We start from the raw sequence: 15,417 nt of genomic DNA, 5'->3' as shown, positions 1-15,417 counted from the left end.
GAAGGCAAAATATTTTCTAAGGAGCTAAAGATATTTGTTTCTTCACTATATTAGATTTACTAATTATTGATTTCTGAGTATTTTTCAGTTTCACAATGTTACCATGGATCCAGTTATATCAGGCTAGCAGTTTTTATCACAGCATAATAAAAAAATTGCTTACTATGTGTCTATGTGAGCATGTGACTACATAATTATTGACCAAAAGAAAATATAATGTCTAAGACTTCTTTTGCAAATGTTGGTGTATAACTTAAAGCTAACAAATGCACATAACTAGAAATGAGGTATTGCTAAATATCGTGTCTAAACGGAAGTGATGCCTATTACTTCATTCTGTGCAGTGGTTGAGGAATTTGGAAACTCTCTGCCACCTGCGTTTACTTGTAAGTTCTGCAATTACTTTCACATTGGGAAAGCGTTATTTACAATATCTTTTATAAAGAGACAATTAAAGGTGTGAAAAATAAGCAGGTGACTTTGATACCCAGACTTCTATCCTAATGAAGTTATAATTGCTTCAAGAAATAATGGCACTGAGTAAACCTAGGAAGCTGGTGTAATCAGAATTGCTTTCACTTTTATTTTCTTGTGTGGGATGTGTGTGTGTGTGTGTGTGTGTGTGTGTGTGTGTGTGTGTCTGTGGAGGTATTATGTATTTTCTCTTGGGTATGAGCCCACATTTATATGAGAGCGGCCATATATGTGTTCACAAACACTTGTGGTGGTAACAGTCTGAGAATTTTAGTTTTTCTCAAACTCTCTATACTTCTTGACTGAGAGGGGTCCCTTACTGACTGTATATCATTTTTACTAAGCTGGCAGGTCAGCTTGCACCAAGGGTCCCTTGCCTCTGCCTTGAAGAGCTAGCATTAATGACGACCACACCATGAGTTCTGGGCATCCAGACTGGTCTTTACTCTTGAAAAACAGGAGCTTTATTCACCAAAGAGCATCGTCAACTTCCAAGTATTTCTTTTTCTGATCACTTGAAATGTTGTGGATTTGTTTTATTGCAATGGTGTCAACAGACACATTAATGTTGGAAGAAAAAGTTACAGGTGAATAGAAATAAAGTACTGAAGCTATGATAGAACATTTTGTAAAATAATTCATTTTTCATGCAAATAAAACATGTTTATCAGCCACATTCTCAAGATTATCAGTTTTTAATTCAAAAGTTACACAAAATTTTTAAAGAAAAGGTATAAGCGCCTAAGTTCAAGAATTCATACTACAAGAAAATTTCTTTGGAGATAGTCACATGAAAGAGGCCCATGGTTGTTTTGCTATAGACTTGAAATACTGAAGAAACATGAAATTTTCACAAAACCATTGAGGTTTGTAAAAGGTACTTTTGTATCAGATACACCACAAGCGAAGCTGTTAAGTATATAAATGTTTTCATTTGTTGGGTAACATTTCAAAAATAAATAATTAGTATACAGGCAGCAGAATGTGTATATGCGTGTATTTGTAACTGTGCTTATGTTTGAGAGACAGTGTTAGACATAAATATAAAGATGGTTATATAATATGAATGCCATTCAATCTGGAGTTGAGACACCTGAAAACAAATCATTATAAGTATTTGGAATGGGAGAAAAAAAAGGATAAATTATTTTTCATGTCCTTCATCTTGTATGTTCTCATCCTTAGGAGAAAGACTCTTTGCTTATTTGTAAATTGCTATTTTTTTCTCTATTTTTGTCTGAAACTTTTGGTAGTTTTTGTTCCCCCAATGATTTTTTTTTTTAATTTCTGAAGCTCTTTTTTAAATTTTTTTCATTTTTTATTATTTTTTTATATTAATCACAGGTTATTTGCTTGTATCCCAGCCATAGCCCCTTTCCTCCTTCCCTCCTGACCCCACCCTCCCTCCCTCATCTTCTCCCTGACCCTTTCCAAGTCCACTGCTAGGGAGGTCCTCCTCCCCTTCCATCTGACCCTAGCTTAACAAGTCTCTTCAGGCCTGGCTGCAGTGTCTTCTTCTGTGGCCTAGCAAGGCTGCTCCTCCCTTGGGGACGGGGGTCGAAGAGTTCACCATTCATGTCAGGAATAAAGCTCTTTTTTTAAAATTAAACATTTTTTTTAAATATTATTTACAGTTTATTAACGTTGTATCCCAGCTGTATCCCGCTTCCTCATTCCCTCCCAATCCCACCCTCCTCTTGGCATTATGAAACCAAAACTAGCACAGAATATCTACTGAGCAGCAGAAGAGAGTCTTGAATGTTGATGATGATGATGAAGACAACGACGATGATGACGATGATGATGAGGAGGATAATTTCTGAGACAGAGTGTTCCAGGCTGTCCTGAGGCTCTCTGTCATTGAGGATTAATTGCTCTGAGCACCGGGTCATCTGTTCCCTCCCTCAGACTTTCTGAGATTATAAGCATCCTCCACATGGTCATGCACTTTTGATTTTAAGAGACAAGGTTTTACTCTTCAGCTAAACCAGCTTGGAATTCACTATTGGCTAAGAATAAGCAAGGTTAGCGTCTAAACTGGCCAGTTAGCTTCTAAACATTTTTGAGGTAGAGAGGGTGAACATTTAGAACTGAAGAAATGAGAAGGGATAGGTTGACAAATGGGAGAAATTTTCACATCTTTTCTGTGACTGCACGAGGATTTTCTGAGAATTCCAAGTGTGCCGTCTCTTTTATATTTGTTTATAGTTTCTTCCAGTTACCACGATGGCAACTGTCAACTACTCAGGCACTTGAAGGCATACTAATAAGCAGGCAGGTGAGACTATAATGAAATTAGAGGTGCTCTGGCAGTCTCTCTGACAGCTTTCTTTGATAGAGACAGTTTACTCAGATATGCAATGTTAGGACTAAGTAGAAGTTTATCTAGGTTATATAGGCACTACTCAGGGAAACAATGACAACAAAACTAACAACAATTTTCTCATACCAATATTGAGATCACATTGTACTATTTTTTCTACACTTTAGTGTGTGCAAGTAAAAATATGTATTTGAGTATAATGTGCAAGTGTATACATAAAGTGTACACACCTTTAGTATTTGATCTACACTAAAATAATAAAGCAAGCCAAAAATAAAAAATAAAAAAAAACAGAAACAAAAACGCAAGACAGCTACTGAAGACTGACATACTTTTTTATCGATGTTCGTTGCTACTGTAATGTGGTGAATCATTGTGTGCTTTACTGAGATTTCAAATCTTACAGGGATCATCAAGACTGCCCTTCCAAACATGGATAGAGAGGCTAAAGACCAGTATTTGCTTGTCATTCAGGCAAAGGATATGGTTGGTCAAAACGGTGGCCTGTCTGGAACCACTTCAGTTACTGTGACCCTAACTGATGTCAATGATAACCCACCTCGCTTTCCAAGAAGTAAGTTATTCTACATAATGGCTAACTATAGCAACATCTTCATAAGAATTCTTTTCAAATATTTAAAACCCATAATTCTTGTTGTTTTGTCCTGATTTTGCATTTTTATCAAGGGCCCAAGTTAAGCTCTAGCTATGCAATACCCAGGCTAACACAGAGATGGTATTACAGCTTCATACTTCTCTGTGAATCTAATTCAATTTGTCTTGAATTTATACTTTGAATGCTAGGTAAGTGTTCATTGAATTTCTGTATTCATATTTATCAAAGTTTTAAAATTTATTTATTTTTATAGCTGCTGCCTATTAAAGTCACTGCCTATCCCTTCTACACACAAAATGTTTTTTGCTTGTAAGGGTTTAAAAGTAATCATTTACTTTTAAAGTAAATTTTAATATAATTATTAACATAATTTTCTCCCCAAATTGATGAGATTCACCTCACTATAATTATATGCTCATTTCATGCTTTTTTAACCAGGTCATATAGACTGAACATTCCTTTTACATTTGTACAACGTTTCTCTCATTAAAAATTAAATATCTATGTCTGATTTCATGCGGGTTGATGCCCCAGGTCCCGCCTCTGAGAAAAAGGTATCAGACGGGTCTGATGCTCTTTGGGTGGATGACACCTAAATGAACATCAGTACAAAGTCCCAATTTATTTCTAATATCAGAGATCAGACCTCTACTCTTGCCTGATGCGTCTAAAACAAAAAGGGGGAACTGCAGAGAGCTGCGGAATGCTCTGCCTTAAAGATGGAGCTGGTTTCTGCCTTCCACCTTCCCGATGGTGAGTGCTCTCTGTCAGGAACAATTCCACATTTGGCTAAGGCTGAGGATCTGGCTTGCTTCCATGTATGTGGACCTATCTGCATTGCCCACGTGGCACGCCTGGGTTGGCTACCCAGAGGCTATTTAAGCTGTGGGCTGGCTTTCCCCAGGGTCCGAGGATTGTTCAAGGTTTCTGAATAAACTGCATTGAAAAAAAAAATTTAATGTCTAAAAATGCAATCTACAATAACAAAAATCCACACTTTCAGATGAGCTTCTGCACAAAGTGGCTTTTGGCTTATCAAGAAGCAATGAAAAAAAAAAAAAAAAACACATCAAAACAAAACAAAACTGTGTTCTCAAGGTAGCTTTGTCCGGTTGATAAAATCATTTTAACTAACACCTTTTAGTCTCCATGTTTCTTTCTTTTTTTAGCATGTGGGATATTTTTTATAGGTTAAAAATAATTTTCCATTTTCTTCCTTCCTTTCTTGCTCTATCACTTTTTTGTCTTTCTTCCTCTCTCTCTCTCTCTCTCTCTCTCTCTCTCTCTCTCTCTCTCCCTCTTTCTCTCACAACTGCATCACTTATATGATGTGCCTTGATGATAAGATATTCTCCATTTTCACCTAATCTTATTTCCTTCCTCCTTCCTCAGAACCACCTTCTTCCAATGAGTCCCATCATTTTTTTGGTTTGTTTGTTTGTGGCCCACTACATTTACTTTGTATTGTCTGAATGAGCATGGCTGTAAGGGAAAAAATTAATAGTACAAGGTCATTTTCTGGTGGTTACTTTAAAGAAGAAGATTGTGGGAAGCCAGCTATCCTTAACTACCATTAGCTTGGAACTCATAGGCTATGCAATATCTCTCAAACAGTTCTCCAGTAGAAAGAGGGAACTCAATTCCAATCAAGAAAGAGAAACTAATAATATAAAACAACTGTGTGAGCTCCTGTGCAAACTCTTATTCTTTTTTCATTCAAACAATGCATGCTTATATATTTTAGATGTTTTAGTGTCTGTTTTATTTTATAAGAAACATTGTGGTACTTCCAGAGAACATGGATAAAGACCCCGTGTTTTGCATTAAAAAAAAAAATTAAACAAAATATTTATTTGGGTCTTTGATAACTTATCATGGAAAAGAGGAAAGGGTTTTAGAAAAGAAAATGCAATTGTTATATTAGTTTCCTTTTAAATAAACTGCTTTTCTCTAAAGCTGGTAGAGAAATAATAATGCCAATTTTAGTTTCTGTATTGCTCACACTTCTGTATTGCTCTCTGACATGGAACCCAGGTTTTTCAGTTTTTATTTCCCTTTCCTAGATTGTAAAGTGAAGAAACAGAAATTCATGTCATTTTATTTTGTTTTTCATTTTTAATTAGATTTTCTCTACAAATCACTCATTATTGGATCCTGGAAATCTTTGAGTTTACTAAGGACATCTCTATGTGTGCAAGGAACCCATTAAAATGTTGCACATATATTGCAATCATTTAAAAAATCAATATTCAGTCATCAAAAGTCACAGTCCAAAATGATAGTGTCCCCTGCATTACTCTCAAATGCAGTTTGGTCCCCTTTATATGGGAAACCTTAAGTGCATCATGGATTTATAACCAATCGATTATGAAGTTAATGTCCAAGGGTCAAGAAAAATAAATGACTGGAAGAAAATTGTCAAGGAACAAATTCCCCAGAGACGGTTCGTCTTTTTTCCAAATACGCCTCTCAAAAACTTATTTTTTTTAAGTCTGAAAAAAAAAGATAAAAGGATTATTAAAGCCATGAAATAAAAGTTTTGTTGGTCATGTCTCTCTTTCTTTTCTTCTTCCCCTTTAAAATAATATTACTTAGTATGACATGGAAAGGATAGAAGCTCCACAAGGACCAAATATATCTGGGCACAGGGGTCTTTTCTTAGACTGATACTCCACCAAGGACCATGTATGGATATAACCTAGAACCTTTGCTCGGATGTAGCCTATGGTAGCTCAGTAACCAATTGGTTTCACATAGTGAGGGGAACAGGGACTATTTCTGACAGGAACTCAATAGCAGGCTCTTTAACCTCCCCACCCCCCAAGGAAGGAGCAGTCCTGCTAGGCCACAGAGGAAGACTTTGCAGCCAGTCCTGAAGATACCTGATAAAACAGGGTCAGATGAAAGCGGAGGAGGTCCTCCCCTATCAGTGGACTTGGAAAGGGGCAGGGAGGAGATGAGGAAGGGAGGGTGGGATTGGGAGGGTAAGGGAAAGGGATACAGAGTCAATAAAATGTAACTAATAATAAAATAATAGTAATAATAAATAAAATTAAATTAAAAAATAAAATAATATTACTTATTCCTTTGCAGCATTTTGTCGTAAATCATGGCTACAGAAATTACAGATTCAATTCTTTTCTCTAAAAGAACATTACCACTCTAAAAGTAAACTTACATTGCTATCCTCACAGCTTCTTGTGCAATTGTGTGGAAATTTCTTTGTAAAATATGCTAAGTAAATTCCAATATTAACTTATCAGCAATATTAGTATGCACTTGGAAAATTGCAGTGGAGCTGTTTTATTTTCTACTATTATGGTGGTGATTATTATATGTAAATTATGACATATTTAGTAATTATACTTTAATTATTACTTCAGTTTCATTGCTCAGGGAAGCATATTTCTCACAATAGATAGATATACAGCAATCAGGATTTTAACCTGTCTTCAGGCAGTATGTTTTGTCACTTGTTATCACAGAAATTATCATTTGTTTTATGCTGTCATGGCCTTTCTTTATTGGGAAAACAAAACAATAATATGTAGTAAAAATAGTAGTTCCTAGCAGAAGGTGGTTAGAAGGTTCTTTTGTCCTTTATTTTTTACAGGATTTTTGTCCTAATTTTACAGGATCTTACCAGTATAATGTTCCAGAATCTTTGCCTGTGACGTCAGTTGTGGCTAGAATAAAAGCTGCAGATGCAGATATAGGAGTTAATGCAGAAATGGAGTACAAAATAGTTGATGGTGATGGACTGGGAATTTTCATGATAGATGCTGACAAAGATACACAGGAAGGAATCATTACAATACAAAAGGTAATTTTACTTTTATTATTTTTATTCTACATGGTTGGCCTACCTTGATATAAGAATGTGCCAGAGATACTGAATGTCATATAGAAACCATTGTAATTTTAATATCTTCTCAGATAAACTATATATTTGTATGTAGGTCTCAAAATCTTGTGGAAATTTGAAAGGAATTTTTAATATTATCTGTTAATTCTATTTTCTGAGTAAAAACATTACAGTTATCTATAGCAATGTGCTGATTACCACTGTTAAATGGGTGCATTTGAATAGCCAGAGAGAGAGATAAATGTTTTTCTTGAATATTCCATTAATGAAGCCTTAATTCAACCCTAAGTCTTTATATGCAAGACATAGTATTTTGTACCACTATGAAAAAAGTGCATACAATTAGGAGAAACAAAGTGAGGAAGTCTTATTGCCTTATTATTTACTTTGTTTAAAGAAATACTTAAGGAAATGCTCATTATCCTTAGTCATCAGGGAAACGCAAATCAAAATGACTCTGAGGTTCCATCTTACACCCATCAGAATGGCTAACATCGAAAAACTCAGTGACAACACATGCTGGAGAGGATGTACAGAAAGGGGAACCCTCCTCCATTGCTGGTGGGAATGAAAACTTGAACAACCACTTTGTAAATTGATCTTGTACTTTCTCAGAAAATTGGCAATAATGCTACCTCAAGACCAAGCAATACCACTCCTGGGCATATATCCAAAAGATGCTCAACCATACAAGAAGGACATTTGCTTAACTATGTTCATAGCAGCTTTATTTGTAATATCTGGAATCTGTAAACAACCTAGATATCCCTCAACCGAAGAATAGATACAGAAATTATGGTATATTTACACAATAGAATACTACTCAGCTATTAAAAACAAGGAAATTAGAAAATTTCCAGCAAATGGATGGAACTAGAAAAGACCTTTAGTGAGGTAACCCAGAACCAGAAATACACATGTGGTATATACTAACTTATAAGCAGATATTAGCCATATATTAATATAGGATAAACATACTAAATTCTACAGACTTATAGAAGCTAAACAACAAGGAAGACCCTAGGGAAAATGTTTAATTTTTATTCAGAAGGGCAAACAGGATAGACACTGAAGGTGCTAGAAGAGAGGGAACAGGACAAGAGCATACCACAGATGTCTTCTGAAAGACTACACACAGCAATATATAAAACCAGATGCCGAAACTCGCAGCTAAACTTTGTACAGAGCATAGTCTTATGGAATAAGGGGAAGATAGAAAGAGCTGGAGAAAACAGGAGCTCCACAAGGAGACCATCAACGCCAAAAAAAGCTGGACCTAGGGGTTCCTGCAGAGACTGATGCATCAACCAAGGGCAATGCATGGAGAAGACCTAGACCCTACTCAGATGTAGTCCAGAGGCATCTCAGTCTCCATGTGGGTACCTTACTTAGTAAGGGGAGCAGGAGCTACCTCTGTCATGAACTTGGTTGCCTGCTCTTTGATCACTTCTTCCTGGTAGGGCAACCTAGCCAGCCCACAGAAGAAATGGACCCAGGCAGTACTGATGAGACCTGATAGGCTAGGGTCAGATAGTAGGGGAGGAAGACTTCTATGAGCAGACTAGAGGAGAAGGCAAGAGGGGACATAGGGAAGGCAGGTGGGATCTGGAAGAGATGAGGAGGGGGGCTACAACCAGGATACAAAGTGAATATTTTTTTAAATAATTATAATAGAAAAGATAATATGAGTTTAATAATTTATAGTAAAATAATGTGACTAGCTTAAAATTCTACTATAATCTATCGTTTATGTAAAAATATAGACAAAATAGCAGTAAACTAGAAACATATTTCTTTGCTTTGGCACATTTCAATTTGCTCCTACCCATCACTGACTTTGTGTAGGTAATATTAATCTTACTTTCTTTTCAATATTGATGTGTGGACTTTAGAAAGCCTTAGTAAAAGAAAAATGTACATAATTAATTGCAAAATATTTTTTAATTTTAATTTTTTATGTTAAATACAGTTTATTCACTTTGTATCCCAGCTGAAACCCCTCCCTCATTCTCTTCCAATCCCACCTTCTCTCTCTTTTCTCAACCCATGCCTCTCCCCAAGTGCAATGATAGGGGAGGTCCTCCTCCCCTTCCCTCTGACCCTAGCCTATTAAGTCTCATCAGGACTGGCTGCATTGCCTTCCTCTGTGGCCTGGTAAGACTGTTTCCCCCTCAGGGGTTGGTGATCAAAAAGCCAGCCACTGAGCACATGTCAGAGCCAGTCCCTGTTCCCTTACTAGGGTATCCACTTGGAGACTGAGCTGCCATGGGTAGCTCATCTTTGCAGTTTTTCTAGGTTATCACCATGCATGGTCCTTAGTTGGAATATCAGTCTTCGAAAGAAGGTAGTATAACATTTCAAATACTTGAAATGTTAAAAATTTTGAGATCTACAATCTTCCACAAATTGGGATGGTTTCTAGGCTGAAAACCCAGGTGGAAACTCTGTAATTAACATTCACTGATACTTAACACACCAATAAAGAAAGTTATAGTTTAATTGTTTTATTAAGACATATGTTTGATTTCAGGCCAATGGGCAAAACATGTCTTCAATTATTTTCAGTGGACAGCTGTTGTTTTAGCTCAGCTGGTAACAATCTTTATGCAAAAGTTTTAATAAGTAGGACAGGCCAACTGTTTGTAAAATGTTTTGTTTTGTTGTCTAAAATAAAAGAAAGGCAATAATGTATACTTCTGCTCAAAGATTTCAAAGAAGTTATAAAATCAATATGGTTATATTCAAGAATTTGAAAACATACTGAAAATATTTTTATTCATCATGTTAACATTTTATAGATCTTAATAGGCATGCTGTTAAAATTGAAATTTTAATTGGCATAAGATGCTTAATAATAAAAAGTTAAAAGTTATCTCTAATTTTTATTTATTTTAAATTTCATATTTTAATTTTTTAAATTTTTTACTATTAATTACACTCTATTCATTTTGTATCCCCCCATAAGCCCCTCCCTCCTCCCCTTCTGATCCCACTCTCTCTCCCCCTTCCTCATGCATGCCCCTCCCCAAGTCCACTGATAGGGGAGGTCCTCTTCTCCTTCCTTCTGATCTTAGTCTATCAGATCTCATCTGGAATGGCTGCATTGTCATCTTCTGTGGCCTGGTAAGGCTGCTCCCCCCTCAGGGGGAGGTGATCAAAGAGCAGGCCAGTCAGATTATGTCAGAGGCAGTCCCTCTTCCCATTACTATGTAACCTACTTGGACACTGAACTGCCATGGGCTACATCTGTGCAGGGGTTCTGGGTTATCTCCATGAATAGTCCTTGGTTGGATATGAGTCTCTGGGAAGTTCCCTGTGTTCAAATTTCCTTGTTCTGTTGCTCTCCTTGTGGAGTTCCTGTCCTCTCCAGATATTACTATTCCCCACTTCTTACATAAAATTCCATGCACTCTGCCCAACAGTTGGCCATAAGTCTCAGCATCTGCTTTGATTGTCTGCAGGGCAGAGGCTTTCAGAGGCCCTCTGTGGCAGGTTCCTAGGTTGTTTCCTATTTTCTTCATCTTCTGATGTCCAGCCTCTTTGCCTTTCAGGATGGGGATTGAGCATTTTAGTCAGGGTCCTCTCTCTTGCTTAGTTTTTTTAGATGTACAGATTTTAGTAGGTGTATACTATGTTATATCTATATGAGTGAGTATATACCGTGTGTGTCTTTCTGCTTCTGGGACAGCTCATTCAGGATGATCCTTTCTAGGTTCCACCATTTAACTACAAATTTCATGATTTCCTTATTTTTCATTGCTGAGTAATACTCCATTGTGTAGATGTACCACAGTTTCTGCATCCATTCTTCAGTTGAGGGCATCTGGGCTGTTTCCAGCTTCTGGCTATTAAAAATAAAGCTGCTACAAACATGGTTGAGCAAATGTCCTTATTGTGTACTTGAGCTTCTTTTGGATATATGCCTAGGAGTCTCAGACAAGTAGGAATAACACTTCCTCAAGAACCAGCCATACCACTCCTAGGCATTAAATTTCATTATATATATGGACAAATATATATATATATATATATATATATATATATATATATATATATATATATGTATGTCCATGTATGCTGGCAGGGGTATGACCATTTGTGGGGTCCTTCCATGGGTAATATGTGGAGATTAGAGGTAACTTTCAAGATTAGTTTTCTCCTTCCACTATGCAAAATGAAACCCTGTTTTTTTCAGGTTTGGCATTAGGAGCCTTCACCCTCTGAACAATCTGGTTAGTTGGAATTCTCAGGAGCCTACCACAGAGGGCCTCTGAAAGGCTCTACCCTGCAGGCTATCAAGGCTCGAGGCAGAGGCTGAGATGCATAGCCAAATTTTGGGCAGAGTGCAGGGAATCTTATGAAATAAGTGGGAGATAGTAAGACCCAGAGAGGACAGACGCTCCACAAGGAGAGCAACAGATACAAAAAGTCTGGGCACAGGGGTCTTTTCTGAGGCTGATACTCCTGCCAAGGACCATTCATAGAGATGGCCTGGAACCCCTGCATAGAGGTAGCCTATGGCAGTTCAGTATCCAGTTGGCCTCCATAGTAATGGGGACAGGGACTGTCTCTGACATGAACTAATTGGCCGGTTCTTTGATCACCTCCCGCTGAGGAGGGACCAGCCTTACCAGGCCACAGAAGTAGACAATGCAGCCAGTCCTGATGAGACGTGATAGACTAGGGTCAGAGGGAAGAAGAGGAGGACATCCTGTATCAGTGGACTGGGAGAGGGAGAGAGGTTGGGAAGAGGGAGGATGGGGTTGGGAGGGGAGGAGGGAGGGAGGACTCTCCATCGCTCTCTTTAACATCTGAAACTCTACAAATACCATAATATCTGTGGAACTCTGACAACCAGACTGACCGTCAAAACCAGATGTGTTAAGCCAATGACATCTATCTTCTTCATTTTAGAAGAGATTTTTATTTTTGCTTAATTTTTTCTGTGTTTTTTTAAAATTAATTACTTTATTTATTTTACATATCAATCTCAGCCCCCACCCTCGACACCACCGAGTCCCAGCCTCCCACCCTCTTCCCTCTTTCCCTCTTTCCCTCTTTCCTCCTCTCCTCCTCCTCAGAAAAGGGAGCTGCTGCACAACAAACCCATCCAGGCACATCAAGTTGCATGAGGACTAGGACTAAACACATCCTCTTCCACTGAAGCCAGAGAAGGCAGCCCCGTTAGAGGAAAGCGATCCACTCAAGTTAGTTGTGCTCAAGTATTCTCAGAGTTCAAATTTTCTGTTCATTAGATTTCCTCAGTCTGGGCTAATGTCAATTGTAAAACTAAAAATGAGGGTTTTCATTTTCATTTGTTGCCAAAATTTCAGTGAACTAAGGCTGATATTAGTACTACCAAAAAACATATCCAGAGACCCTGAACAGCCTATGGAATTATCAAGACAGTGACTGGCTCACCTAATTCCTGTGCTTTCCTGTGCCAAACCTCACGGCCTTTTCTGTGAAATCTGTAAAGCCTGTTCATGTTCTGAATATAACTAAGGAATTCTGAAATGAAAACACTGAAGTCTTCTTTATCCTCTCCGTGAATACCTTAAAAATTGCTGAGATAAACAATGAACACTATGGACAGTTCCCCAGAATAATCCACTTCTGAGTAGATTTTTTAAGTTCCTCCTAGACACAGTAAAACATTTACAACCGGACTGGCAATTCACTGCAAAATTTCAGATAAAGAAATGCATTTATTTCTTTTGCTCATTTCAAATATGCAAGTATTATCTCACATTTTGGTACCAGTGTTTCAGTGTCTGTTTAGTTATTGTAGTTTTTTTAATATAAATTTTATCTGGAGTATATTCTTGATGATCATCTGAACTTATGTTTCTCTGCTTCATAATTGAACTTTACTTCATATCCTTTTCATAAACTGTTTAGCTACCCACAGCAAAGTTTATTGCAGTTTGAGCAATTTGTTGCCTCATGTTTTAACATTTGTATATTTCATAGTTAACATGTAGTGAACTTAGAGACAATGAGAAACAGGAAAGTAGTCCATTTATAAATGGATAGAGATAACTGTGAAATAACTTCAATTATTGCATGGGTGTCCTTACAGAAAGTGCCTTAAAGATCGGTAGCACAGCATCCTTAAAGCTCAGTTTAAGTCCTTGCTATATTTCCACAATTTAATCACAGCTTTTGTGCATTTTGAATAGTATGATTGCATAGTAGAAAGATGAAAAATGTTGATGAAGTAGGCGTCAGACAGATCAAGGTGTAGGCTAATCTGTGGCCATCAATGAAAAGTTTTACGAAGTTGTTTATAGAGAGTCACATAGGGATTTGGAATTCACAGAGGGTAAATACGAAGATTATCCCATCCGAGTAAAAATAGAGTTTTTCACTCTACCTAGAGTACTTTTCTTTTCCTTAATATACAATGTGAGGCCTTCAATCTTTTTCCTTTGAGATATGGCAATCTTTCTTTAGCATACTTCAGTTTTTAATATAAAACTTCAGCTGGGATTAAATATAGAATTTTTATTTTATAAATTGTATTATTATAGAGCTATGGTGAAGTAAAAAAAAATGTGCGATTTCAAATTGCATTTCCTTTGAAGGATAACTGCTTGCAGTCCCTGTCCCACAAATGGCTTATTTGTGGCTCACATTGTCTCGTTATTCAGAAAATATATATACTCATGCTACATTAGGACACTTCTGCTGTGCTCTCTACACAATCTCCTCATATGCCTACCTAAAAAGCGGCCTGGATAAAGTCAAAATTGTAGAGCATGACTGTAGAATTCATGATAAGTATGCCTTGCTCTCTCTACTGTGAGGAAAAAAAGAGATAGCACTTGTGATACTGTCTCAAACTTCAGCTCATTTGCACATTACTCTCATAGCTAGAGTTTACTTTCCTGTGTGGAACTGTGTCTGTTTGCTAATACATGAAGTAATGGGATATTGACTTCCAAACTGAATTGTTTATGTTATTAGTTTTTAGATTCTTGCTGAGGTTGCATAAAAAGCACATGAAATTTCAAGCTTATTTTATTTTCTCATTAAAATTTTTCCTTCATGCTGGGCACAGTGGCACATGCCTATAATCTCAGTACTTAGGGAAGCAGAGGCAGGTGGATCTCTGTGAAGTTTGAGGCCTACCTGGTCTATAAAGAGAGTCTAGGACAGCCAAGGCTACACAAAAAAACCCTGTCTTGAAAAACTAAATAATAATAATAATAATAATAATAATAAAGTATTTTTCTTTCAAAGATTTTTTTCAATTAGTTCAGCTATTGAAGATTTACTCTTCTCATTTTGTACTAAAGATCATTCTCTTTTTTAAATGTAAATAGGGATAAATATTGGGACCAAGATATAATAAATCACAATGCAAACCCTCTGCTTGGCTGTACAGAATGTTTTCAAGCAACTGACTGAACATATATAAGATGCAGACATAACAACAGCTCCATCCCTATTTGAATACCTACCTAGGTGTATTAATGTAAATATTTCCTTAATTTACCTTTTCACTTGGCATTTTGATTTCTAAAAGTTTTACTGGCCAATTCCAGAAGCCATTTAAAAAAATAAAAAAGATCCCTTAGGATTTTGTCCTCACATGATATGCACAAAGGTCAAAGGGAACACTTAAAGGCAATTGTTCGTGCGTGGATATTGTGTTGTTTCTTTAGAACTGAGACATGAAACTACCCATATGCTTAGGAACACACTTTACTTGACACACTTGTTATATCCAAGTAAACATTACTAGGTCATGAGCAAGACTGAATTTCAAGATCACAAAATAGAATACACATTTAGGAAAAAAAGTTGTGTTCACATCCAAATTCTACACGTGGCTGAGAACACTCGATAATGATGTGTGCATGCTGGGGATACAAGGACTTTAGACATTGCTTGGTAAAACTACATACGTTAAGACTCAGGGCAGACAAATTGTTTTCTTCTTCCAGAGTGAAGGCATTTGAATGCTTTTTCTTCTTGTCTTGGTTAAGCAGAAAGATGCATTAACAGCTTCCTACTGGGAAGTGGTAGTTCGGCCTCTATGGAGCAGGTTGGTGGCAAGGAATGCAAGAGGGGCGGGCAAAGCTTCTAGTTAGACAGCCGTTATTCTTTTTTTAATTATTTTTTTTTTATTTT

General features: G+C 36.9%; 1 protein-coding gene across 5 annotated transcripts in view; it reads left to right on the top strand.

Moving 5' to 3' along the window:
- Cdh7 (cadherin 7) overlaps positions 1-15,417 on the top strand; it is a 156,661-nt gene that overhangs the window by 69,700 nt on the left and 71,544 nt on the right. For all 5 annotated transcript variants that reach the window (XM_060372226.1, XM_060372224.1, XM_060372225.1 and 2 more), the window contains 2 exons: positions 3,204-3,371; positions 7,049-7,236. In XM_060372226.1, the coding sequence (XP_060228209.1) occupies positions 3,204-3,371; positions 7,049-7,236 (356 nt within the window). The remainder of the gene's footprint in view (positions 1-3,203; positions 3,372-7,048; positions 7,237-15,417) is intronic.

The sequence above is a fragment of the Meriones unguiculatus genome, chromosome 18 (genome assembly GCF_030254825.1).
Source record: "Meriones unguiculatus strain TT.TT164.6M chromosome 18, Bangor_MerUng_6.1, whole genome shotgun sequence".
Lineage (NCBI taxonomy): Eukaryota > Metazoa > Chordata > Mammalia > Rodentia > Muridae > Meriones > Meriones unguiculatus.
This window is presented reverse-complemented; position numbering and strand designations above follow the sequence as displayed.